Below are 27,927 nucleotides of genomic sequence, written 5' to 3'. Positions count from 1 at the left end.
CTGGATGAGGCGTGACCGTGTGAGAACTGAGGAACACAGTGAGATCCGAGAGATAGTGAGAGACAAAGAATGAGAGTGAGACTGAGAGACTGAGAGAGAGAGAATGCGAGTACTGAGGTGAATGAGGTCTGATCAGTAGTGAGATTGAGTAAGACTGAGTACCTTGCGGCTTGCGGCTGTGGCGTGCGTGATAGGAAGCAGTGAGTGTGGTATATGACTTACTAAGTAGTGAGTTAAGACTTTAAGTAGGGTGTTTGGTGTTAGACAAGTGTAGAACGGTAGCGCGTTAGGGATTGCAAAATCAAAAACGTTAAAAATCTTTTTTTTTTTTTTTTTTTTTTTAAAATTCAGTTCATAAAACACGGTTCTGGGTCACCGAAATTAGTGTGCCCAAAACCGAAACCGAACCGGATTTCGGTTTTTTTTTTAATAATCGAAACCGAAACCGAACCAAAACGGGATTTTTGGTTCTGTTTTCTGTTCGGTTCGATTCGGTTTCCGGGTTTTTTCCCACGCTACTTTAAACTGACAATTTTACCCTTTCTACCGAGAGCCAAATGTCGCGGTATAGACCTTTAGTGGCAAGAAGGCTTCTGGAATGCTGCTTTCATGCTCTTCTGGGGTAAGCCGTGACATCAAAAAGTCTTCATATGATGATCTTTTGAAATGCTTCAAAGAGACTTCACGTGTTCATTGTAGCGAGACTTGTTAGGTTGAAGTCTTTGAAGCGATTTAATGTGGTGCAAGACAGCCACATAATGCTACCATTGACGAAGGACCAAATGAAGTTTTCACATATGAGGCCAAAGACTTATGCCTGAAAATTCTACTTGAGCACTCTTTTTTCTAGGGAGAGAAGATTGATCAACATTACATTTGCTGTCGACAACACAAACAAACAAACATACTATATATATAATTTTGTTTCGTAGCTTTCTTTATTTTCTTTCATGGTCATCTCTTTTAGTTTCGACAATTGCTTCATGAAAACTTTTTTTTTTTTTTTTTTTTTTAAATTATTATTTAAGGTGAGACTTTTTACTGAGAAAGAGAGCAGTGGTATTGTGGTTGGAGAAGAAAGAAGCATGTGGTGTGAGTGGGGTTCCTTCCAAAAATGGGGTAAAGCTAAAGAGATTAAAACTCAGAGGAGTGTTACCAAGAATTTTGTTGTGGAATTGCATTTCATTGCTTTGGTTTGCCATCAATACGGCATGGGAAAAGAGTAAATGGTGTAGGGACGAACCACTCGCTCATTTAATTGTTTTTGTGTGTGAAGGGGTAAAGTGTAAAGAAATCAAACTTAAAGATAGGGATCAGTTTTTGGTTGTATATATTGAAAGCAATTCTCTCTGAATCATAGCCACCAAATGAATGAATTAAGATTTGATTTGATTGTACATATAGGCTTGAGGGAAAGATAAACCAGCGTACACATTTACTTTATAATTAAAATATATTAATAAAATCACTTTAAAATTAATAAATCAAAATATTTCAAATTAACGATTTATCATTGTCCAATATTCAATTTATTAATTAATTTGTACAACATACTGTGTATTTTGCTTGGAACAAATACAATAGCAATCATTGAAGTTTTTTCATAAGCTTATGTAACGCCCCACTTAAGGTACGTTGTGTTGTTCCCCTTTCGCCCATAATCGAGTTGGGTTTTTGTATATTTGTTGTTTGAGCGTTATGTTGAATGTTGCCCTGAAATTGGTGAAAATAGAAGAATCTTAGTGAACCAAGCTTCGCCGGGGAGAAGAAGGTCTTCGCCGCGGCGAGAAGAGTGTTGAGACCAAGGGCGAAACTCTCTGGACAGTTCGCCGCGGCGACAAAGGTTTCTCGCGCGCGGGCGACGGGCCGATTTTTATGTGGGTGGTTTTGTATATTTTTCTTCCCAAGGGCAATTGCTTTCCACCCCTAATTAGTAGGGAAAGTGGGGAGTGAATGTAAGGATTTTTCATGGAGAGTAGGTTGATATGGGGGTGAGTTTGTAATGAATCAAAGGATATGGATGGAATTCCAAAGAAGAATAAGGGCAAATGGGAATGAGTGTGTTATATTTCATATAAAGGAAATAAGAGTTAGCAACCCTCATTCTTCTTCTCCAAAAACGTAACCCTTCATTCTTCTCTCTTCAACTTCTCTTCTTCTTTGATCAAGGTTTTTCAAGGGTTTTTGAAGTGATTTGGGGGTAGAAAAGCAACCTAAGGGCTCCTAAGGTAAGGGTTTCTCTTAAGTTGGTGTGATTTGGAGATTTTAGTTATTTGGTTTTTGAGAGTTTTCATTCTTTTTGGTTAAGAGTAGAGAGATAGCCAAGGAAAACCAAGTGGAAAGAAGATTGGTGAAGTCTCTCCATAGCAAGTAAGGAAAAACCAAACCCAAGTTGAGATTCATGAAATTTCTTGATTAGGGTTTGATAGAAATGAGGTATGTATGTGATGTGCATGTAAATATAGCATGTATGAAGGATTAAATAGAGATTTCTATGCTTTGTGATTGTTTATACCTTGCAAAATTGAGAAGTGAGTGTTGGTTTGGCAGGTAGTTGAGATGAAATTTAAGGGGTATTATGAATCCCCTTTTTGGAAGTGTTTTCTATGGCAGGCTTTGTGGTGTGTTGTGAAGGGGTTTTTTCCCCATTTGGAATGGTTAGGAAAAGTTTAGGATTCATGGCTATGAGATGTTATAGTCAAATGGTTGTTTGATGAAATGCCTAATAGAGGGTGAGTGGTAGTAATGAACCTTAATTCTTGCAACATTGCATGTTGGCATTTCACAAGTCATTAGTAGAGATGAATCATCCATGTGCATTGTTATATGCGCATTGAAAGTGACCTAAGAAAGAGTAGAAAAACTTTGTGTATAGAAATACCCTATGAGTAGAGAGCTTAGTGGGTTAAAATTACTCTAAGGGTAGAGAGCATTGAAAAATGCTACATAGAATGAGTTAGAAAAGTAGTGTGTTGGGTGGATGTGCTTTGTGATCATCACCCGACCGTTGGAATGGAATGGATGCTTTGTGATCATCATCGAAAGCTTAGAGAGATGGGTCGATGCTTAGTGATCGTCACACCAATGGTAGTAATAGAAATGGGTAGATGCTTTGTGACCACTACCGATTAGTTAAGAGATATGTAGGTTGATGCTTTGTGATCATCATCCAATGGCTAGCAGAAGCGGGGTGATGCTTTGTGATCATCACCCGATAGTGACTAGAGATGGGTAAATGCTGGTGATCATTACCCAAAAATTCATGAGGAACGGGTAGGTGAGGCTAGGTGATCTCCACCCGATAGTTAGGAGGAACCGAGTTGGTGCTTTGTGATCCTCACTCGGTAGTCAATAAGAACGGGTTGGTACTGTGTGAATTCCACCCGATAGCCATAAAGAGTGAAATGGTGCTATGTGAAAGCCATTCGGCCGTACCTCCGGTAAGATGAGGCCATGATGTTAATAGAAACAGATTAGAAAAGGAAAGAATGAGAGTCACACACGGGGACAGACAGTTAGAGAGTTTACTACTGAGCATTATGTGCTCACCCCGTTATTTTCCTTGTGGATGCAGGTTCTAGGTGATGTTGCGGTTGGAGGGACGTCGGCGCGAGGCGAGGAGCAATGCTACACTGTTCCCCTATTTTGTCTTTTGAAATGCACTTTGTAAACAGTAACTTTTGTGTATAAAAAGACATGTGAATTGTAATGAAAAAGAAACTTTGGGCCCAATTTTCCTTTGTAATTGCAACATTGTACTAGTTTTCAGTAGGTGTGTACACTTTATAGCTCTAGAGATAAATAGTCTTTTGTGTGAGATTCAAAATGCAAATTAAGTCTTGTATCTTATTGATAAACTTGAGTACTGAAATACATACCTGCGGACACGTAGGTACCAAATTGTTATTCTTAATTTCTTTATTATTATGTGCTTTAATTATTAATTCAAATTAAATTAACTCTAGTACAAATCGTGTAACATTAGATAAATACAATCACAAATATTTTCTAATCTTCTATATTTAGTACTATTAGGATACTTTTTATATTATATAACCTTAATTATGTCAGTATATATATAATTGTAATTGACATAATTAAGAGATTCAATACAATCGTTTTCTACATATATATCATGTAAACTCTATAGTAGAGATCAATAAATTGAAACATCCAATTCTTAACAAAACATGGGTATCGAAGTCACTTTATAAACAACACTATAGTTATATACAAACAACAATACTGAAATACAAGCAATAAATATACTATGCAAACGCGGGGCCTTACAGTTTAAGAACTGAAATGATAGAAAAAAACGAAAGAAAGATAACAGAAATGCTTAGTTGTAGAGATGTTGTTTCTGCGATGAAAGAGGCCTCAAAAGAAAACTACAAATCATAGTCGAACGAAGATCCGCAACAATACCAAAAGACAAAGCAAACGAGGAGAGAAAAAATGAAAAAAAAAAATCATAAATAAATAGACCCAATTTTCAATCAAACCGATAGACCGTTGTGTCAAGTATAATTGTCAGTTCACAAAACATTCAATTAATATTACTTATTTGGATTAAATAGGTATACATGATATGTAGTATATTTATATGTTAATACGTTATTAATTAATTATTATTTTATTATTTTAATTATTAATTAAAATTAAATTAAATACTATCACAAATATTTTTTATTACTTATTATTTTAGTCAATCTTAAGAACTAATTTATATTGTATAATTTTAAATGTGTGTTAGTGTATTCTATAATTGTAGTTAAGATATATTAGAAGATTTAGTGGATACATTTTTTACCTATATAAGTAATGTACCCTATTCTTATAGATATGATTCAATCAAGTGAAATTATTAGTGGATCATCCAATTATTCAACTAGGCATGGCAATGTTCCCCGAGATTTCGGGGACCCGTCCCGCCCGCCCCATGATGGGGCGGGGAGCCCGGGTTTTTGGGGATAGGGGCGGGGTTGGGGGTGTTTAATCCCGTCCTCGGGGATGGGGCGGGGTGGGTGATACCTTTCCACCGGCCTGCCCCGTAATAATTATAAAATTAAAAAAATGTATATATATTATATTTCACTAATATCCTATATTTCACTTAATTACACAAGTATCCTTCTCTATATAAACCTATATTTTTTAATCCCTCACCCCAAAATAATGAACAAGAACAAACCCTACCCATATTATAGTATAATTATAGTGTTAAACGATTAATTTAAGTGTTTGTCATGTGGAGAAAATTAACTATTGTGTTTGGTTAATGCTCACAATTAATTTATGTTATATAAAATTAACGGGGCGGGGACGAGCTCCAACATCCCCCTTTGGGGCAGGGAAGGAGAATTCTTATCATCCCCGTAACGAGAGATGAGGCAGGGGGGGAGAATAATTTTGAGGATAGGAATGGGTACGGTGAATGAGATCTCCGCCCCGCCAGCCCCATTGCCACCCTAATTCAACAAACATGGTGTTAAAAATTAATTTATTCAGCATTTTCATTTTCTCTCAACTTATTCTTCTTTCCTAGTCGTTGCTTTAACTTTCTCTCTCATCCTTTACCCTATCCCGGGACCCTGACCCAACAACTACACATATCCCCAGAAAACTTTTCCTCTTTTCTCTCATTTTTTAAATTTTTTTTTTCTTGTCTCTTAAGTGCATGTCACTGTCAACGACGTGAACATATGGGACAAAAGTTCATTAGCAATTGAGCTTAAAGAAAAATTAACGCCAAACTTTTTTTTCTTTTAAGCAATTAGACACCTCGTAAGCGGGAAAGAAAGTCATTTCCACTTTCTCATCGCAATTTATTTTCCTCCATCTTCTTGCTCTTAGGTCGTCAAGATTTGGAAGTTACAGAGTTCGGTGGATTTCGAAGTACAACTACAAACTCTCGTTTAGGTATGATTTCATTTTATTTTAGAATAGACGATTTTTTTCCACATAAAAAGTTTTAAAATACTATTTTTCTGCCCAAATTGTATTCCATAAATTCAAAACACACTTTATTTCTGAGTTAGCGTTCAACGAGATACCAGAAGATAGGGGAGAGAGTGTTTGTAGAGTAGGGGACTGGTGGATTGAATGGTGTATGACAAATTGAAATTCTCATCGGAATACAACCAAAAATAAACTAGAACAGAAAACTTTAACTTTGCAGTGACCGACAATCAGTGAGAAATCATGTGTTAGAGTGAGAGGTTTTTTGTAGAGAGGATACCAGAGATTTAAATGGTGGTACTGTAAATAATTTCACCATCGGAAAGCTTTGGTAATAAAAAAAATATTAAGTTAGGTGAGAAAATTAGTATTTGAAACTTTTGGATGGAAAATTGTCATTAAGCCAAACATTGACGTACGGAAAAAGTCGCTTATCTTATTTTCTATCTGTTATTTTCTTAGATTTTTGCCAGATTAGATCAGGTGGTTTGTTGCAATTCCACTTCTCATTATTTCAAATGTGCTTTCGTATGAAAAAAGAAAAAGGATAGTATGAAAGATTAAAGATGAGGAAAAAACATAGATTACTGGTTCCAAGTAGTGCATTGCAGTCGTACTTTCACAGAAAAGTAATTTTTTTTTTTTTTTTTTTTTTTTTTTTTTTTTTGCTTTAGATATAATAAATGAATAACAAACAATAATTAATAATAAAATTCTTCAATCATGTTATAATAAACAAAATTTTGATCACATCCTTTTTTAAATAGTTTAGCCAATAATTTGGGAAATAGCGCAATAAATATTTTCAGATCTAAAGATGCATGTTGAGGTTGAGTAGCATAGGGTTTTTTTTGATATGATAGTTAGATTTTGAAAGTCTGTATAATGTTCCTAGTTATGCTCTAAAGGTACCAGTAATTTAATTGATAATGTTTTGCAACTCTATTAGGCAAACAAAAGAAAATCCACGCCAAAAATGGGGTTCAAGTTAGACGAGAGAGAGAGTAAGAACCATTTTCTAATTCAAGAGGAGTGGTTGTTTTAATAACTTCCTAGTTTCCTAATTAGACTCCTCGTAAGCTGGGAAGAAAGTCATTTCCACTTTCTCATCCCAATTCATTTTCACTCATCTTCTTGCTCTTAGGTCATAAAGATTTGAAGTTACAGAGTTCGGTGCATTTCGAAGTTGCAAACTCTCGTTTAGGTATGATTTCATTTTTATTTTTTACTACTGTCAATTTTCTTCTGATTTTTTGCTAGATTAGATCTGGTGTTTCTCCACATATTTCAATTTGCTTTCGTATGAAAAAAAGAAAAAAGAAATCCAAAGATTAATGATGAGAAAAAGACTTACGTTATTGAGTTCTTTATACTCATTTGAAGCTTGTCTCAAATTTCTGTGGGCGACGGTGGTCGGTCTAGTGAAGTTCCAAGCAGTGATTGCGGCCGTCTCCTTCACAAAAAGTAAATAATTTTTTTTTTTTTCGTTAGATATAATAATAATGAATAACAAACAAAATAATAATATTAAATTCTTCAATCATATTATATAAACACAAAATTTTGATCCCATCGTTTTTTAAATATTTTAGCCAAAAGTTTGGGAAATAGCACTAAAAATTTCTCAAGATCTAAAGATTCAAGTTAAGAGTAGCATTGGGTCTTTATTTGATTATGATTAGTTATGATTTTTAAATATTATTTGATTATGATTAGTTACTGTATATCAATCACATTTTTAAATATTAAAAATACAAAAATATAATTCCAAATTTTACATCATATTTTAGTTTTTAGGAATTATTTTCCGATCAAAAGCACCTGTTGCTAATTATCTCGTTTTCCACAATATAACTCTTTTCATGTTCATGGCAAAATACAACGGCTAGGATTTTTAAGGGGAATTTCAAAAAATAATTAAAAAAAGAGAGAATCCAAAAAAAAAAAAAAAAAAAACTTTTTAGTAAGATTTTCCGATCAAAAGCACCTGTTGCTAATTATTGAAGTAAGATTTTCTTAACATTTAACAAACTTTTTAGTAAAAACTAAAGTTATGATAGGGTTACCCCATTTTTATTTATTTATCATTTATGTGTAAGATTAATCATGCAATCTATATAAAGCCAACTAACGTGGTAATATAATATTTAATTATAATGAAAATTCATATATATAGGCTTTGGATGCTAGATTTTGGGTGTGTTTTAGCCTTTAAGTTTAAGAGAGTAATAACAATTTTCTAATTCAAGAGTTTGGTTTTACACCTCCAGTTTCTAAACAATTTTAAGATACTTATTATTTTAATTCATGAAGATCTTCAAATATAATAATCGTAGGGTATGACAAAATCTTTCCATATGCGTGCACGTGGGGGAAAGATGTAAATATGAATACTACTTGATGTCTGAAGGGGCGGTACTCAAGAAGGGCGGTCTCAAATTCAGAAAAATAATTACATCCGCATAGTGTCCAATTTAATATAGTCCATAAGTATAGAATCTTTTCACTCAGACCCTCAAATCACCTCTTAAAACTGACAATTTCGCCCTTTCTACCCGAGAGCCAAATGTCGTGGCATAGACGTTTAGTGGCATGAAGGCTTCTGGAATGCTGCTTTCATGCTCTTCTGGGGCAATGCCGTGACATCAAAAAGTCTTCATATGCTGACCTTTTGAAATGCTTCAAAGACTTCATGTGTTCATTGTATTGGTGGCGTTGTGTGTAATTATCAGTCAAAATTGGCCTGCTAGACTTGCTTTAGTTGAAGTCTTTGAAGCCATATTAATGTGGTGCAAGACCGCCACATAATGCTACCATTGACGAAGACTAAGTGAAGTTTTTCCACATATGAGGCCAAAGACTTATGCCCTGAAAATTCTACTTAAGCACTCTTTTTTCTAGGGAAAGTTCTTTTAATGTAAAATAATCTGGAAAATTAGACACGTCGTAAGCTGGGAAGAAAGCCATTGGGAGTGCTCTAAGAGAAAAGGATTCTGACGAATGGAAAGTTTCGCATGACAAACTAAGAGATTCAAAACTTGAAGATATGATTAGTGTTACAGGGGAGGACAACATTGTTGCTGGAGAAAGAGGTATTTATGCCACTCTTAAGTTGAGCTATGATTATTTGAAGGGTGAGCAAATCCAGTTTTGTTTCTTGTTGTGTTCATTGTTTCCTGAAGATTATAAAATCTGTTTAGACGAATTGGTTAGAATTGGAATAGGGTTGGACTTATACCAAGATGTTAACTCTATCAAAGTGTTAAGGAAACAATTTCACGTTATGGTTAATAATCTGAAGGCTTCGGGTTTGCTAATTGATGCTGGTGAAGAGGTCGTAAAAATGCATGACATGGTTCGTGATGTTGCCATATGGATATCATCCAAGGGAAAACATGTATTCATGAATAAAGCTAGCTTGGGTTCGATGCAAGTTGAGTTGAGAAGGCAAAAGGTGCAAGATTTGCCTCGTGCAATTCCTATTGCTGATGGGTTAGTAGACTTTAAGACCAATAAGGAGAAAACGCCTGTTGTTGCGGTAAAAGCAAAGAAGAAAGATCACCGAGAGTTTAAAGGAAGCATACAAGAAGAAAGACTTCCAGTTTCAGAAGAAAAATCCTACCATCGATAAGGGAAAGGCAAGTGGTAGGAGCAATTTTTCTAAAGATAACAAAAAGGACAAAACAATGCAGACTATTTTATTTGTGGAGGACCACATTGGGCAAGGGATTGTCGAAAGAGAGAAAAGCTTGATGCTTTAATGGGCGAGGAGGGAGAGTCTAGTAGGCAGCAAATCTTAAAGAATCTGTTGCAACTGATGAATGCTATAAGGGTAGAGACTAGTTCAAGGACGGGAAACAAGGACGAGAAAGGGTGTTGTTTGTAATACTTTAACTGTTTGTTGATATTAAAGTGAGGCATGGTTAGGTTAAAGCCTTTGTTAGATATGGAAGCAACTAATAATTTCATGGCAGGCAGAGTTGTTACAAAATTGGGGCTAACACTCTTTCAAAGTCCCACAACAGTGAAGGCTATTAATTCTAGTGCATGTGGGGTGACGAGAATAGCCTACAATGTGTTTGTATGTGTGGATTGTTGGGTAGGTAAGATTAATTTGACTGTTGTTCCATTGGATGACTTTGATATCATTTTGGAGGTAGAATTCTTTAAAGTAGCAAAGGTGTCGGTGATGCCCTACTTGAATGGTATGATGATTAATCATGATTCTGGCCCTTGTTTTGTGTCATGTTGATCATTGGGAGATGATAGTAAACCAGGCTAGTCGAAGCTTTACCATTATTTCAGCCACGACAGTAAAGCGTGGGTTGCAAAAAGGGCATGAAAATTATCTGGCGACATTGATAGAATTGAAGCCTAATAAAAAGGTTAAAGTGTTGGATATAGTGGCATAATTGTTACATGAGTTTGTTGATGTAATGCCACGGGAGCTGCCTAAAGAACTTCCTCCAAAACGGGCCATTGATCATAGAATCGAGTTGGAACAAAAGGCGTTCCCACTTGCTTGCCCACAATATAGGATGTCTGTTATGGAGTTGAAAGAACTCTTAAAATAGCTTAATGAGTTGCTTGAGGCAGGTACCATAAGACCTTCCAAGGCTCCTTTTGGTGCTCTTGTGTTGTTTCAAAACAAACATGATAGATCCCTTCATATGTGTGTCGATTATAGGGCTTTGAACAAGATTACAATTTGGAACAAGTATTCTGTTCCCCTTATTCAAGATCTCATGGACAAGTTGAGTGGAGCTTCAGTTTTCANTATATATATATATATTTGGTATTAGAGGGTGTTCAGGCCAGCTTGTACACACATCAACTAGTCCCTTAACTCTAAGGCCCTGAAGTTAACGGTCAAATAAACTTCTAGTGGTTATCCATTATTAATAGTTGTGGGAATTCAAACTCATGACTTCTTAAATAATATATCCAAGAATCCCAAAAGAACTGTCAAACTACTAGAGATAGTTTTTGGCACTATACTTCACTATTGTCTAGTGATTTATGGTTTTTTTTTCTTTCAAAAAGCTACTGTTTTTATTAGAAAAAAAAAAAAAAACACTTCTTAATATTATTTATCAAATTTTACTTTATACCCTTAAATATTTTACTCTATAAAATTTTTATTATTTTTTAATTAACCAAAAAGTCAAAAAAGAAAAAATAATTAACCCCACCTAAGAAATTAGGAATAATGCTATAAAATTGTTTAAAGTTAAATAATCTTAATATTTATTTATATTGTCATCAATATCCTATCACTATTATTTATAATGTTTTTAATTTTTACTAATTAACATAAAAAATCAATATTCTTAATTAATTAAATAAACAAAGAAAAAAAATGTATCTTTACAATTAGACTAATAAATAACCGAATAAAGACTTTTGATTTAACTAAATTTTAATTTATAATAAACTAATTAAGAAATGAACTATTTAAGGTATTTTCATCTTTTTAGTCACATATTAATAGAAAACACTAACAAAACCTAACGAAGGGTGGAAAAGTGTCATTTTGAAACTTTACGGGTGAGAAAGTGTTGTTTCATCAAACCGGAACATATCGTTCTCCCTTTCTTGGGTTGAGTGGATGGGCCAAGCCCACAAGGGGCAAAGAGGCCCTAAAGTAAGGCTACCATCTTTCACCTCCAAGAAACTTCATCCAGTTTCCAAGAGCGGCCACCTGATTCTGAACAAAGATGCAAAACATCCAATGGAGATGGTCCAATTTCCCTATCTAGGAGACAAACTTCTCCTGTAAGCCAAGTATTAAAAATTGTTTTCCCAGTTCTGCATCACCACGATGCCAAAGTATGACAAGATGGTATCATCAAATTGAATCCATTCTTCCACCGCTTAGAAAATTAAAAACTTGCTTCAGATTTCCTCTGGATGGTCGGGCATTTGTTGCAAATTTACAGATAAATATAAGTCGGCGCCGCATCTCCAATTTAGTGATGGGCGTCTCCGAGAATGATTTCCCATTGTCAAAAAGTCCTAATAAAAAAGATTATTAGCAAGAACAGAAATCACTCCAGACACAGAAAGCAAATTGTTTAATGAATCTTGAGCTACGAATTACTAGAATTTTAATCCTAACAGCATAATGAAAACAGAAGCTGCATTAGTTCCAAACAACTAATGTGAGTTCTCTGTATGGCAAAGATCATGCTTCAGGCAGTCTTGAAAGAGGGTCCTAACAACCTACAGACTGATTGCAAAATGGTGCACAGCTACCTTACACAACAAGTGGAACAAACATTCAAGCAAACAAAAATAAATATCCACTGATACGGAATAGTGAATACTGGGGAAGGGATAAAAATATATGCATCTTACACTATATGATCTGATTGCATCCAAATAAAAGAAGTTGCAAATGTAAATATCTTTAACTCTTTATGCAATACAGGTAACTAGTTACCTTCTCCATTGAATAATGATATAAGTATTGCCAGACAAATGCAGACACTAATGTCTTCTCCTGAAAATAGAATTATACAGATATACATTAGTTGACACTGAATGCTTGCATAAAATAAAATAAATGAAAAATTACATTTTAGTTTCTACATATCTTAGAATGTACAGGTGCAAGTGCAACCATTGTTTCAGCCAGTCATTGAAACGAAAAAAAGTAAATGTATGAGTATGCACAATATTCAAAACTAAGTAATTACAGAACAAGATAATATGGAGTTCGAACCAAATAAGTGAAAAAAATAACAATGGATGATGCCCTAAAAGTTCAAATTAGTGCTATACATAAGAAGAAGCAGACACAACAGTGTATAGCATGTTCAAAAATGCAAATCCGCACACAAGGAGGCAAGTAAAAGTCCTTACCACTATGACAGCAAATTAGAAGTCTGTTCCCTTTGCCAATGTTCAACTTTGCAAAGTTAACCGCAGATGGAAGATTCCTTAATAATGAAAACCGATCCAATTTTGAGTTCTGGGCGACAAAAGACAAACAGGTGATTAGGTAGCAAAATTCCAAGGACAAAGTTAACCATTCAATTCATTTTTTATACACACCACCACGGGAAGATGCATATATGCATCAGCATCTGGAAGGCAGACAGTGATAGACTCTTGATCACAATTCAGAATGCAATCGACAGTACACACCTTTGCAACTGCATCAAACATAGTGAACTCAACAATGAGCCAAGTGGAAGTGGAGACTGCATGGTTTATGATTCAACCAATGTTACTGACAAACATTCACACACAAGATAAACGAGAACAAAACTAATAACAAGTGCAGCAGCAATGATAGATGAGCACACAACAAATATATTGCCTATAATCAGGGGATTATAGAAGTCGTTCATGACCTATTGCAACATTATCAACCAACCTTTACCTCAACCTGTGGCACCACTGGAGCCTCCACCAAATCAACAAAATTCAACATCTTCATCAAAATAACAATACATGTGTCTAAGCAATCTGGAACTCATGCATTTTGTCTGACACATAGATGGCCTCTTTATAAAATAATGATCAAGCTTTTAATAATACATAAAAGAGAATTTGCACTCAATCGTTCAGTGATATCATAGAAGGGAGCAGGGATTTGAAACAAACTATTAAGAAGTTTCAACAAGGGTACATATAGCATTTGTACCTTGTACTAAACGTTCAATTTTAAGGACAGAGAACTTTATTTCATTTTCATCAAGATTTCCTTAAAGAATAAGCTAATTTCTAACCAAAGACTCTTACTAAAGCAAACTGAACAAGGAAAGAGCACTCAACATTTCATAACAGTTACCATTTTGTGATGTTCCCACTGCAAGATTTGTTGACCCCAGCCAAGATATTGCATATCCTTCATCTGAAGACTTCAAATCAATTTTAAAGTTTGAAAGATCTGAACATATAGAAGCATTTACATCAGAAAGATCAGTTGAGTTCCCCAACAACTTTGGGTGCTTTGCAGTGACCTGGGGAGCAATCTGTCCCCTTTGAGCACGATATACTCTATCCTTTTCAACTATATCAGCTACCTTCTGGTTACAGACATCAGGACCTGAGTTAATAAGATCATAGACATGATTCCAGAAAAGATTAGGCGATAAACCCCTCGCCCAGCTTTCCTCATCATCTCCAGCTCCTGGTATGTAATTCCAGCTATACTCTGAGGTAGACCTTTGCTGAATTACTCCACTCGGGGAAGAGGCAGAAACGAGGATGATTGGTGTGAAGTCCCAAGAATCATGGTCAGGCACTTCATTTAACCAAATGACAGATTTTTGCGATATCCACAGAGGTCGTAATGGTTTTTTTAAGCATGATGCGAGAGAGGCAATATCAGCCCCACTTGCATCCAACTCTTTCACCCATTCATCTAAGCGATCATTTACAGCAGCCTTCTCCATGTCTGAAACCCAGAGAGGAAGATGCAAGGAACAATCCCAATCTACCGGAACCTGCCTTGTGTTATCCCCGTTTGCTTCAGAAGCATTTGACTCCTGCTAAATTGCAATGCAACATATTAAAATTTTTAGATACAAATTCATCAGAATTTGGGACAATATATGCACAAAATGAGATATTAAACAAATGAATGACTTGAAACATTATGTTAAATTAGCATTAAGCCTGTAAACGCCTCTCTCCATTTACAGAAGTTAATAGAATCATTACTTGTTCCAATTACTGTAAATTAAGACGAGAATCAATAAGAACAAAAACGACAATGAATGAACAATACCAGAACTCACCCCCTCCATAAGTAAACCATTACTACACATTCTGTAACGATAATTATAAACAGAACGGTTCAAAACACAGGTCCAAATTGGTATCGTTTTGGACATACTATCCGGAAACCGCTTTCCTTTCCTTGTGGAATCAACTATCATACACCCTTCCTTCTGTCCTAACCATTCAAAAACAAAATTGAATCATTAAAGTGTTTCTCTCTTCTTCTTTTTTCATTTTTAAGTTCGTAATAAATAAGATTGAGCAGTTGAAATACCAGCGAGAAGGGCGACGTGGAGGTTGAGGCGGGAGGTGTTGAAGGACCAATTGTTGGTGTGACCGTCGGTGGATTTAAAGTAGCAAGTGGAGTGGAAATTGGGAGAGTACCAGAGACCGCAACGAAGGTTGACGAGAAGGGGAATTTGGGGCCATAAATGGGAGATTTCGCCAACAAAAACTGAGTCCTCGTATATTGATCTTAAAGCATTGTACAGTGAATTTCGTCTTCGCTTTATGCTCCTTGCAGCTCTGTATATGCTTAGCTTTGCTTCGTTCTCCATTCTGCAGCTTGTGATTTTCGCTAGTTTTTAGCAGGCAAGGCAAGGAAGCCCCGGCGTCCATTTGTATTTTATTGTGGGCAAAGTTCGTTTAGTTCACTATTTGATTGTTTTTAGAATAGTAAAAAATAATAAAATTGGGTTGAATTGAGTTATTTTTCTAGGAAATGTAATTATTTATGTTTTGAGTTGAATAATATAGTATTGGATTTTGAAAATATTGGAATAAATATATTTTTAGATTTTTAGGATAGAATATTAAAATAAGAAAAGATAAAAATAATGAACCAAAGGAGCCTAATCTTAAAAAAAATCATTAATTAAATCATTCCGTATTCATACATTAATATTTCAATTATACGGATAAGATTATATTGTAAACTTATTTTAGAAATGTTTTTTATTCGTTCTAGCCAAAATCTTTATAATCACTCGTCTCTCGAGAAAAGAATCAGTGAATTAGGCTTGATTCCTTACTCGACCTAATCACTTTAAAAAACTCGACTCTCCAATTATTATTATTTGTTAATATCACCTTCGACTCCGATCTCTCGTTCCAATGATTCACACTCGTCTCGTTCCAATGACTCTCCAATTATTATTATTTGTTAATATCACCTTTGACTCCAATCTCTCGTTCCAATGATTCGCACTCGTCTTTGTTGATTTCCCATCCTACTCGGTTCCTCCTGTGGTCAATCGTTGACGTGTGTTCACATCTTGACATTTATATTCCATTCATCACCGCCTTATCTATTATTTATTTTTTTTGGTTGATTGAGGGTGTTTAAACTAGTTTACACGCATCTCAATTAATCTCTTAGGGTCCTGAAGTTAACAGCCAGGTAAATCCCTTCAGTGATCACCCCTATTAGCAACCCAGATGGATCAAACTTATGAAATCTTGAATAATATACGCAAAAATTCTAGTTGATTGCTTGACCACCCAGCGATGGTTATAGCTTTATCTGTTATTGTTAAAAGCTTTTGAAAGAGTATTTTTCTAATTTATGTTTTGTTTGATTCATTAGAAGGTTATTACTGATTTTCAAATCTTAATCACACCATTAATAACTCCCATTGTCGGACAATTGGATAATATACACATCGTCAAACACCAGAGCAGAGGATCATCTAATTAGGACAGCAAATCCTTTAATTTGCAACGCAGAAGTATCTTACGTTCAATGTGGCTGTTTTCTGGAATGCATACAACTTGACAACATGGAAACATTCGTTTTAACTTTAAATAAATAAATCCCCTCAATATCTTCCATTTCCATTTCCATTTCTCCTGATTTGGTCTGTACTCTTGAGTACTCCAGTGGTAACAGATGATGCTGGATTGATGGCTTTTCTTATCTTGAAAATATTCCAAGCAGCGCAAGCACAGTGCCCTGCAGTTGCCAGCACATCTCCAGTTGCCTCCCCTGCACTTTCACCGTACCTGTAGAGAGAACAAACATGTAATTAATTAACGTAATTGGCAATGGCAATAGCCAGCTTTTGAATATGCCAAAGTAATCGAATATGGAACTTGGCTAATTATACCTCTCACTGACTGCTCTGGTTGTAGCATGGGTGGTTGCAGATACAGCTTGTTTTTCAGCAACTTCAGCTGCATCCAGAACCTTGTCTGTATGTATTGAGAGAACTCATATTTAGTTACCACACTTATGATCTCAAATGATTAATGTCACTAAGCACCCAGCATACATAATTCAGGCTTTACTTACTGACAGCATCAAGTGAAGCCAAGATGACCTCTCCTGGAACCGAGGCTAAAATTGCCTTGCCTGCCTGCGATTTTACCAACGGTGTCATCACTGATCCAGTGGCCACACCAACAACGTCAAGCATAGATTTGCTTAACTTTTCTGTCATCTTTGACAGCTTTCTCACACTACGCAGAAAACATACATCAATTATTTTGTTTGACTTTATGGGAAAATTGGTGCTAGTTACATGATTTTATAATGACAATGTTCTTATCTTAGGATACCGTTTTAAGCTTTTGTTGACTCCGCTCTTGTTTTTGGCCCCATTGTTTCTGTTGCTACTACTTTCTCTGGCTTTGACCCCCTTTTTCTCCTCTGTAGCACGAGCTAGTATCATTTCTCCTCCTTTATGAACCTGCTTTTATCTCAAGTCTTCAGACTAAATAACTAAACCAATCTATAAAGCATATTTATTAGGACTTCTTTTCCTTTTAGCATATTATTAAGCAAAGATTTTCTGCTTCATGATGATTAGATATCTGATTTTATCCAACGAAAGAACATTTATAAATAGAGAAATTTATCACACACACACACACACATATATATATAAGCCCTCAAGTTACCTGTAATAAGACAATATCATCACGTGGATATAGTTTAAATTTTGGTTAGCCGCAGATTTATTCAAGAAAAAGTATAATAAGCTGAAACGTCAATGATTATTTCATAAAATTGCTTTGAAAACAAACCTGGTTAGTGTAAGCGTTGCTACATTTGAAAATCCCTTTAATAATCTGACCAGTCCCTCCCGCAATTGCCTTGGCCAAGACATTATTGTAGTCATCAATTCTGGGAGCAAACTCTTTCCAATCAACATCATTTTTCCGGGTAGATGCTGTGCTAGAAAAGCAAGAGTGCTCACTTAAAAATGAATCCAGCAACCCCAAACTGCTGCCGTACTGCTCCATAAATGTTACACCATAGCTCAGTGGATCATCATCTTTCATTGGCAACGAGAACAAATAGTGAAGAAAGTCAAGCTTCACAACCGGCTCATCTTTTGTCAAAGGCCACTGAAGATCATCACCAACTTTTATGATGGTAGCGAGAGAAACATTGTCATCCAAGATTTTGACAAGAGTGAACTCACCCTTGCCAAGTTCTATAGCTTCTCCTTCATCCATGAGATGAACTGTGCATCCTGGAATCCTCAGCAAAACCTCTTGCTTGAGGTTTCTGGGTGCTGAGTTTTGTTGTTGAGAAGGGAAAGAAGATGAAGTATTCATGCGAGAAGTAGTCTTGGAACGAGGTCTGAAACAACCCATTTTCAGGTGTTGGAGCTATCTTTGTTAGGAAGAGAAGTGATTGGGATGTTAAAAGGACAGGGAATAGAATGGTATGAAAAGGAAACTGGGTTACAAAAAAGTCTTGTGATTGATTCGTTGTTTCTAACTTTATGTATTCCTAGTGAATATATCCTATCCAAAGGCACTATTGCTTTCGGTGGACGTGAAATCACTCATATATCTTATTGTACTGCTTGTTGAGATTTACCTGATATTTCCTTAATATATTGTAATCTTCTAATTTTGTTAGTTTTTAACCTTTTAGGATACTCATAATTATTTGATATTTTATAATCTCCTAATTATGTTAGTATATTGTAATTGACATAATTAGAAGATTACGTAAATTGTATTCTACCTATAAATACCTGTAACTATGAGTGTAAATCAATGAATTGAATTATCCAATTCTTCCCATCAAACATGGTATCAGAGCAGACCCGGTCTGTCTTTCGATGTCCCGCCAAATGCCTACGCGTGGGCGTCCATGTGTGATTGTAGGTCCACACGAGAGTGAGATAGACGGGTAGGTAGAGGGCCCCACCTGTGACAAGGGCGTCACAAGATTGGATGCGGGAGAATGTAACGAATCTCACATCTAAAGCGTATTAGAGAGGTCCTAGGCTTATAAATGGGGGAAGTCCCTCCACCTAATAGGTTAGCTTTTTGGTTGTGAAACTCTCAGCCTGTGATAAATGGTATCAGAGCCTTTTGGGTTTGTTTAATGAAATCTAAAGGAGAGGTCAATGTGGTATTTCAAAGATTTCACCAAATGGTTTGTACGCAATAAAATGCACCAGTTCAGGTTCTTCGAAGTGACAATGGAGGAGAATATCAAAGTTCGGACCTTCAGCAATATTTAAGAGTACATGGTATTATTCATCATACTACTTGTCCCAACACACCCCAATAGAATGGTGTTGCTGAACGTAAAAATCGGCACTTATTAGAGGTTGTTCATGCTTCCTTAATAGAAGCTCACATGCTATTATTTTTTTGGGGAGAAGCACTCACTTCTGCAGCCTACCTAATCAATTGAATCCCTTCTAGCTTAATTGAGTTCCAAACACCATTCCAGGCTCTTAGTAAAGTAGTGAATGCTCAAACATTCAAGAACTTACCCCTTCATGTTTTTGGTTGTGTTGCATTTGTACATCTCCATAAACATTAATACAACAAGTTGTCTCCTAGAGCATCAAAATGTGTTTTCGTTAGGTATGGTGTTCATCAAAAGGGGTATCATTGTTATCATCCTCCAACTTAAAAAATGTTTGTAACCATGGATGTTGTGTTCCATGAAGAGTTGTTGTATTTTTCTTCTGAGTCTGAACTTCAGGGGGAGTATTGTCAGGAAGAAATTCAAACTCTTAACTATGTTGTTCAAGATATGGGAGACTGTAAGGCACAAACTAGACCTGTTGATCGACAAGAAGATGAAGTGGTTAATGAAAATGTCAATGAAGTGGATAATGAAAGTGTTGATGTGGTATCTCCTGTTAGTGTATGTCCTAAGAACCAATCGTGTTGTCGGTTTCAAGACATTATATCTTGTAAATGTATTATGAATAAAAGAAAGTGTTCTTATTTCACATGTTGATTTACTACTTCGTTTATATTATATTTAATATTGAATGTGAAATGTCCGGATGATCAGAATCTTCAGAAGATCAAATCATTAAAGAATTCCCTACGCAAGTAATGTTAATTGGGCAATAATATTACATAGTATGCATGATTAATGTCTCCATTGAATATCATGTGATAGTATTAGTGTGGGTAATTATAAGAGGTATGTCACTAAGGCATTAGCATGAATAAACGGTTAGTGAACTGTTGATCGAATACGACCGATTACGATGAATCACATGGATGTGGTCAATAATGCATCGTAGGATTGTGCTAGTGTACTACTGATCCTTAGACCTGATAGGATGCATATAGTTCATATGGTGTATAAGCCCGAGACTAGTCATGTCTTGTGTAATAAGCCGGTTTGGTCATATGTTATTCATGTGCGAGGACAAGTGATGCCAATATGGGATCCGTTAACTCAAAATGGTTCAATCTCGAGTTTCCAGACGAATGTCAATAAAAATTGGAAAAGAGAAATATTTGGCCAGAGTATAATGAATGTCAGATGAAAAGTAGTTTCATGTTGATGAGTTCCATTGTATTGATTGACAATTCGATTAAAGATTAAGTTAAGGGTTTTGACATACCATGAACCATTCTTAATCAAGATTAGATGACGGAGGGATTTTACTACACAATATGTACGATCATAAAAGGTTCATTGGAGTTTACACTTCATTGTGGTTTAAGGGTTATGGAACATTGTTAGATGTCTACCATAATCAGTGGAAGTTTTGATTATAAAGAGTTATAACGAAACATATCAAAATCTGATATTGGACCCATAGTTAGATCATAGTGAACCAAAATGGTCACACATAAAACCAAGCTTAAGGAGAGAGAGAAATACATATCATTAATCAGATTAATGATGTTCGGACGTAAACAGTTGCATCCGAATTAATATATTGATGAGAAATGATTATCCATGGATAGCTAGCACTAACCAAGGGTAATAAGGAATTATTAAATATTATTATTGAATCGGATTCAATAATGGGAACAAAAGTGCATTGGTTTTGTTCTAAAAAGTTAGAATATTTAATGAGATTAAAATTTGAGCTAATTATGAATTAACCATAAAACCAAGGACTTAACATAAATACCAAGATTAATTTTAAATTGTTTGAGGACTTCCCAAGACAATTTAAAATTACACTTTGTACCATCGTATATAAACCAAGTGTTATACCATTTTCAAATAATTGAAAGAAATTGAAACAAAAGCACTCTCTCACTCTCTTGGCTCTCTCTCATCTTTGGCTTGTGTAGATCACATTTTCACTTGAAGAACTAAGACTCCAAGAAAGAAGATTCAAGTGTTGAATAGCAAAGGAGTAGGTAATATTCCATCATTTCCTTGAAATTTTTTGGGCTTATGTATTATGTTTGTGTTTTACCATGCATCCATTATCTTGTCCATCATTTCTACACTTTTTCCATATCCAAAATGCATGAATCCCAACATCTCCGTCTGAAGAAACATTATTTCAGTCCGAGTCTCTCATTCCTGGTATGTCACAACCATTATTTGAAAATATTCCAAATTTAGAGTCTAAACCAATTAGGAAACAGTTACCACCACGAAGTGTAAGAGGGATTCATAAACCAACATACGAACCTGAGCTATCTAGTAAGGTCAAATACCCCATGAGTCATTATGTGTCTAACCATAGTATGTTAGAATCAAATTTATCATTTGTGAATCAATTATCTATTGTATCTATTCCTAACAATGTGCAGGAAGTCTTATCTGATCCAAAATGGAAAGCTTCTATGAATGAAGAAATGAAATCATTACAGAAGAATAAGACTTGGGAACTTGTTGATCATCCACCAGGAAAGAAAACTGTCGGATGTCGATGGGTTTACACAGTGAAGTACAAAGCTAATGGTACGATCGAACGATTTAAAGCAAAACTAGTCGCAAAAGGGTACACCCAAACTCATGGGATAAACTATACAGAGACATTTGCACCCATAGCCAAAATCAACATAGTACGTGTCTTGTTATCTTTGGCTGCAAACCTAGATTGATCGTTACAATAGTTCGATGTGAAGAATGCTTTCCTACATGGAGAATTGTCTGAAGAGATCTATATGGATCCTCCACCAGGGTGTATTCTACCAGGGAAGCATAGCCAAAAGGTATGTAAGTTAAAGAAGTCACTGTATGGGTTAAGACAATCTCTAAAGGCATGGTTTGGGAGGTTCATCAAGGCTATGAGGGTAGGCCTCAAGTTATTAAAAAAAAAAAAAAAAATTAATATATAGACCCACAAAAATTGCTATTAACATATATACCCAGGCTCACCCTTGGATTTTTAAAAAATGAGAATTATGATACATATATATAGACCTACATAAAACTTGCTATTAATATATATATTTCAAGCCCACATTATATTAAAAGTTTAATACTCTCTCCACTATTCTTCTCCACGGCTTCACCTATTTTTTATGATTTTATCATCAAAATTTTTTACTCTGTCATTCTCTTTTTCTCTTCCTCATGCTATTCGATCTTAAAACTTTTGAATATTAAAATTGTTGAAGCTTTTACTACTCAAGATGTCACAATTAACTTTGTTTTCTATTTTATTAGTTTTAAGTATGTGTATTGCTCATTTCAATTTAGTTTATTTTAGGGTTGAATCATTTTTTATTTTTTATTTTTTTTTGTGTGGAGGTTTTTCTAATTTGAGGGAAAAATATATAAATCTTGTGAGTTTACTTTGTGTTTTGTGTCTAAGAATGAACTTGTTTTCCTAAATTAAAACCTTAACTATATTTTAAAGGACATTATTCTTCACCTTTCACCCTCCATTTTCCTACATTTCAAACGTTACCGTTCTGCTACTCAAAATAATTAAAGAAATTTGAGTTACTATCTATGTTTATATCAAGAAAATTCTTTTTTTATTTATTAATTCATATTAAAAGTCAATGCAACGTTGACTTGATTTAAGTTTTGGTTGACTTTAGCTTAAGTTAGGTCTGGTCAAAGTCATTAAATTAATATTATAATCTTTGGAAGCCAAAAAAAAGAGTAGGTTTTGCTCAAGGTTACTTAACACATTTACTCAAAATTTTGCTTCTCATAGATTTGTTCAAGTAAGAAAGTATTGCGCTATTGCATTCTTTTCTCTCAGACTTTTTATATTGTATTATTTTATTTGCTTAAGATTTGGTGATTTTTTTTAAGTTTTTACTAGTTGTTTAGCAAACAATGATGGAGCTGCGGAGGTCCCCTCGATAAAAATCCTGGATCCGCCACTGACTGCAGGAGACTGGTATGTCAACATGTCAACCAGCTGATACACCAATTGAAGAAGGTTTGAAATTAGGAGTTGCAATTGATCAAATACCAGTTGAAAAAGGGAGATACCAAAGACTTGTGGGAAGATTGATGTACTTATCTCACACTAGGCCAGATCTTGCTTATGCATTAATTGTGGTTAGTCAGTTCATGCACAATCCTAGAGAACAACATATGAATGCAGTCACATGTATCTTGAGGTATTTAAAACATGCTTCTGGAAAAGGAATCCTATTTACAAAAAATAAGGACTACCAAAATGTGAATGCATATATTGATGTTGATTGGGCTGTAGCAGTGGATGACAAGCGGTCTACTTCTGTTTATTTCACTTTTGTAGGTGGTAATCTAGTCACATGGAGAAGCAAAAAACAAAATGTTATGGCACGCTCTAGCGCCGAAGCAGAATTTAGAGGAATGACACTTAGGATTTGTGAAGCTTTGTGGCTAAGATTTCTCCTGCAAGATTTGGGCTATCAACCTAATCAACCAATCCAGTTATATTGTGACAATAAAGCAGTATATTATATTGCTCACAATCCAGTTCAACGTGATCGTACGAAGCATGTTGAGGTAGATAGATTTTTCATCAAAGAAAAATTGGATGAAAACATTATTGAATTGCCCAAGATTCGATTAGAGGATCAGTTGATCAATATTCTTACCAAGGCTGTCTCCAAACGTATTTTCTCACAAGTGTAGACAAGTTGGGTATGTGTAACATCTACGCACCAACTTAAAGGGGAGTGTTGAGATTTATCGAATATTTTCTAAATATATTGTAATCTCTTAATTTTGTTAGTTTTAGGATACTCATGATTATTTGATATCCTGTAATCTCTAGAAGATTACGTAGATTGTATTCTACCTATAAATACTTGTAACTACGAGTGTAAATCAATGAATTGAATTATCCAATTCTTCCCATCAAACACAGCTATATATGCTACTGTTATACTTTTGTGGATACAAATTAGCTTAAGATGAGTAAACTATGACAATTGGCCCAGTTCCGTTTGAATAATCAGTCCATGTCAATAATGGAACTCGAGAGACGAGATTGACAAGTTGCAATTACTAGCCTAAAGCGAAAGATCTTGTTCTTTCTTCCATTTCAAATTTATATATGATGCAATCTGTATCTATCAAAACAAAAATGTTAACTCACTTTGTTCGGTTATTCTTGAACTTATTTTCCATTTTTACATATTCTCTGGCTATCTCCACCTGGTTGATGACTTCTACATTGGAGATCGATCGATTTACAGCGTGCATTAATTTGATACAGCCCAAATGGTTGATTGTAAACTTAATAAGAATAAATTATTCTACTCCAAAAATCATATTGTTTGTTTTCTACCACATCCGATAAGAGTAACCATGTTTTAATATCTCATATCCATCTATTTCCTTTTTCAAGACACGACTGAGTTTTTCTAAATGTCCTTCCATTCAACTATGATTATACGATATCATTTGCCTGAGGCAGCATCATAGCTTCTCCTTTGAGATGATTGAAGAGAAAAGCTTAAGTGCTTTCCTTTGTGGGAAAATAAACAAGAACACAAATGGCCTCACCGTAACATTGTAATCATGCTTGTGCCTTCACAAAATGAATGCCACTATATAATTAAACTCTTTTAAGGTGGGTTGTCTTGTCAGGGATGGAAACAGAGTCAGCCAGTCAGGATGGGTAATTGGATCGGCTTTCGGTACATTAAAAGGTTAACTATGGGCCGGTGTCCTTAAAAATGAGTGTTGATGTATTAAAAGAGGCGGTCCAATTCATTCCTCTTGAGTGCATGGGTTTGCTAAGAGAAGTGTAAAAGAGCATAACCACCTTAACTCAGCTGGGCAATTTGGGCTACATTCCTGGACCCGGTATTCTCTCCCACCCCACTTAATGAGGCGAGCTCGTATTGGAAATTTGGAATTACTCAGCAGAGCTCATACAATGGGCAGGTACAGTTGTAGTAGTAACGGACAGAAGCAATAAGTGATTCGCCAGAAAGAGCTGTTTTTCAACCAGTCCATGGCCGTCATCATCAACCTTGATATTTAATGGGACAGTCTTATTAGAATTACTGAAAGTTTGTTATATTTGCGATAATTTATAAACTGAAATATTGAGAACCACCATGACTCTATTCTTTTGATTATAAATGTTAGAGAAATACTAGCCTTACAAAGAGAAATACAAAGAGAGGCAAACAAAGACAAATCCTACCCTTAAAAGAAGGAAAAAAGAGAGAGACACATACACACACAATCATGAAGATTAAAGGTAGGATTTGTCTTTGTATGCTTCTCTTTGTATTTCTCTTTATAACGCTAGCATTTCTCTAAATGTTATACATAAACTAGTGACGTTATAAATAATAATCAGTTATAGTATTATTACATCATTTACTTTTAGTTTTGATTTTTGATGCATTAACGCCATGCATTTTTCTTAATTGGCTCTCTTGATGAAGCTAAAAGTTTATCACTTGGGACATTGTGTTTTCATTACTAAATTCATTAATGGTTTTTCAGATATCATTTAAATTCATCAACTTGTACTCATATAACAGTATTAAATACGTAAATTCTGCTGTTTGATGATGAAAATAGTAACGGGTGATGAAATTCCAAGTCTAAAGGTTGAATTAAAAATAAGAGTAAACCACATGCTCCAACCTAAGGTTTCGTGAAATTCAAGCGTGGTACCCTTGGTTTCATAAATTTCAGATTCCCACCTGTAAATGGACGTCATTAGTGACAGATGAGTTTAGACACAATAGCAACATATGTTTTTACCAAATTGCCCTTGGACCCTCTTCTTCTTCATCTTCCCTCCTCTTCTTCATTGTTGCTGCCCTTTTGTGTAATTTTGGTGGTTGTTTGTTTCTTGATTGGAGATTGAGTGTTGGGGTTATGTTTGGAGGTTGGTTGAGTGTTTTTTTGGACTGTTGTTTGTCGATTTTCTGGGTTTTGGATGAATTGGAAAAATTGATTTTTTTCAGCTGCTGGCACAAGCACACCACCCATTCGACAAATTTCTTAAGAGAACAGCCTTGCCATTTGTGCGCGCGCTCGTCCAACGCCAGCACCCAACGCCTGTCCCCATTGGGCAAACTTCCAACCAGTTGCAGCCCTACCCTGACATATCCATTCCTCCCTAGCTTTTAGCTGCCACTCCCTCTTGCGCACGGGTCAACAAGCACCCCCGATTCCACCATTAGCCTCACCGAAATCCCCCCTCCAAAACCCCCAAACTCCTCCGCCACAATTGCACGTTGACCGACGCTGCCAAACCCTTAGGGTTTTGCCCAATTATCGTGCTTTCCCAAACAAATTATGGTTCCTCCCTTCATCAGAAATGCGCCCCACCATCGACATTCCCTCTCTAAAACCCCAAACATCCCAAGTCCCGGTCACCCGCCATTTGCCGGCCTCCTCTTCCCTTAGGTTTTCACGATTTTTGGTGAATTCTAGATTTGATTGGTGTTTGTTTCAGAGATTTTTGAAAGGAAATTTAGATTAAAGGTTGTTTGGAAGTTGATTGTGATTGATTTATAAGTGTTTGATGCCAGAGATGGCGCCCACTGGGTGAGAGAATGTTTTTTAGAAATGAAAATAATAAATGATCATTTTAACCTTCAATGGTTAAAAGAAATGAAACTCCATCCATTTAAGGTGGGAATCTGGAAATTATGAAATCAAGGATACCACTCTTGGAGTTCGCAAAACCTTGGGTAGGAACATGTTGTCTACTCTAAAAATAAAATAAAAAGTAAAAACATAGGGCTGTCTTATTCCACGCAACCAATATAGCATAGAAAATCCCGTAAAATAATTAATTGGGATAAGAAATGAGGTGTGACGAATAATTGAGAATCTGAAAGTGACTGGTTTGGTTTCAAACGTAGGTTAAGAATCTAAAAATATTACATTTGTGCTATAGTAGGGTATCAGAATCCAACGCTGGATATTCTCACTCTTTCAACTCAAGTCATATTAAATTTCAATATGAAAATAGAGACCAAAGGGGGAGTAAAAATCAATGACTGGTAGCTACAAACTTGAAACTCTAACTGATTTTGAAATAAATCATCCCACGTGCCTTCATATGAAACCTTCCAGATGGACCTTATTATCATTTCCATATGTCTTTAGCACAACAAGACAATTACCAAACAAATCAAAATCTTTGATTGTTTCCATACATAATATTATACAAATTTTATTAAAATTTGGTTCTGCTTATATGTTAATAGATAGCAGTATTATTATTACTGACAGGATTGGTCTAGGTTAAGCAAAAGCTGGCAAAAGCTGCCATTCAAAATGCAACTCTTTCAAATTCCATTGTATAAATGTCAAAGTCAAACTAAACCAGCCCACTGACAGCCCATTGATTGCCGAAATCCTCCTTCTCCATATATTTCTTGTATGGATGATCATGACAACTGGCGCTATTGACAGGTTTCAAAACAATATTCATTATTCATTAATATTATGGATTTTGGTATTAAAAAATGAAATTGTAAGAGGCTTTGAGATTTTATTTAAATATATTAAAATGGATTAAATAAAACAATATACAGGTTGTACTTTTTCTTTTTCCGGTTTTAAGAAAAAAAAAAAAAAAAAACAAGAAACTTGGGACCATAAGTCGA

General features: G+C 35.3%; 2 protein-coding genes across 4 annotated transcripts; both read right to left on the bottom strand.

Moving 5' to 3' along the window:
- Nucleotides 1–11,419: 11,419 nt before the first annotated feature.
- LOC116146550 (tRNA A64-2'-O-ribosylphosphate transferase-like) lies at nt 11,420–15,312 on the bottom strand. 3 transcript variants are annotated; one of them, XM_031431968.1, is made up of 7 exons: nt 14,969–15,312; nt 14,712–14,869; nt 13,760–14,462; nt 13,018–13,118; nt 12,826–12,934; nt 12,404–12,463; nt 11,420–11,976 (listed from the first exon to the last, which is right to left on the bottom strand). In XM_031431968.1, exons 1-7 carry the CDS (start codon nt 15,249–15,251, stop codon nt 11,810–11,812), a joined length of 1,581 nt encoding a protein of 526 aa, XP_031287828.1. In that variant the 5' UTR covers nt 15,252–15,312; the 3' UTR covers nt 11,420–11,809. The 3 variants fall into 3 exon arrangements, with proteins under 3 accessions (XP_031287828.1, XP_031287829.1, XP_031287830.1); XM_031431969.1 differs by having other exon boundaries at nt 13,760–14,459; XM_031431970.1 differs by having other exon boundaries at nt 14,712–14,864; nt 14,969–15,155.
- A 1,004-nt stretch (nt 15,313–16,316) lies between these two features.
- On the bottom strand, nt 16,317–18,398 carry LOC116146565 (senescence/dehydration-associated protein At4g35985, chloroplastic-like). The gene is made up of 5 exons (XM_031431988.1): nt 17,719–18,398; nt 17,251–17,381; nt 16,985–17,151; nt 16,800–16,884; nt 16,317–16,695 (listed from the first exon to the last, which is right to left on the bottom strand). Exons 1-5 carry the CDS (start codon nt 18,292–18,294, stop codon nt 16,512–16,514), a joined length of 1,143 nt encoding a protein of 380 aa, XP_031287848.1. The 5' UTR covers nt 18,295–18,398; the 3' UTR covers nt 16,317–16,511.
- Between the last annotated feature and the right edge of the window lie 9,529 nt (nt 18,399–27,927).

This window comes from Pistacia vera, unplaced genomic scaffold (genome assembly GCF_008641045.1).
Source record: "Pistacia vera cultivar Batoury unplaced genomic scaffold, PisVer_v2 Contig479, whole genome shotgun sequence".
Classification (NCBI taxonomy): Eukaryota; Viridiplantae; Streptophyta; class Magnoliopsida; order Sapindales; family Anacardiaceae; genus Pistacia; species Pistacia vera.
Note: the sequence above shows the minus strand (reverse complement) of the source record. Positions and strands in the feature narration are given on the sequence as shown.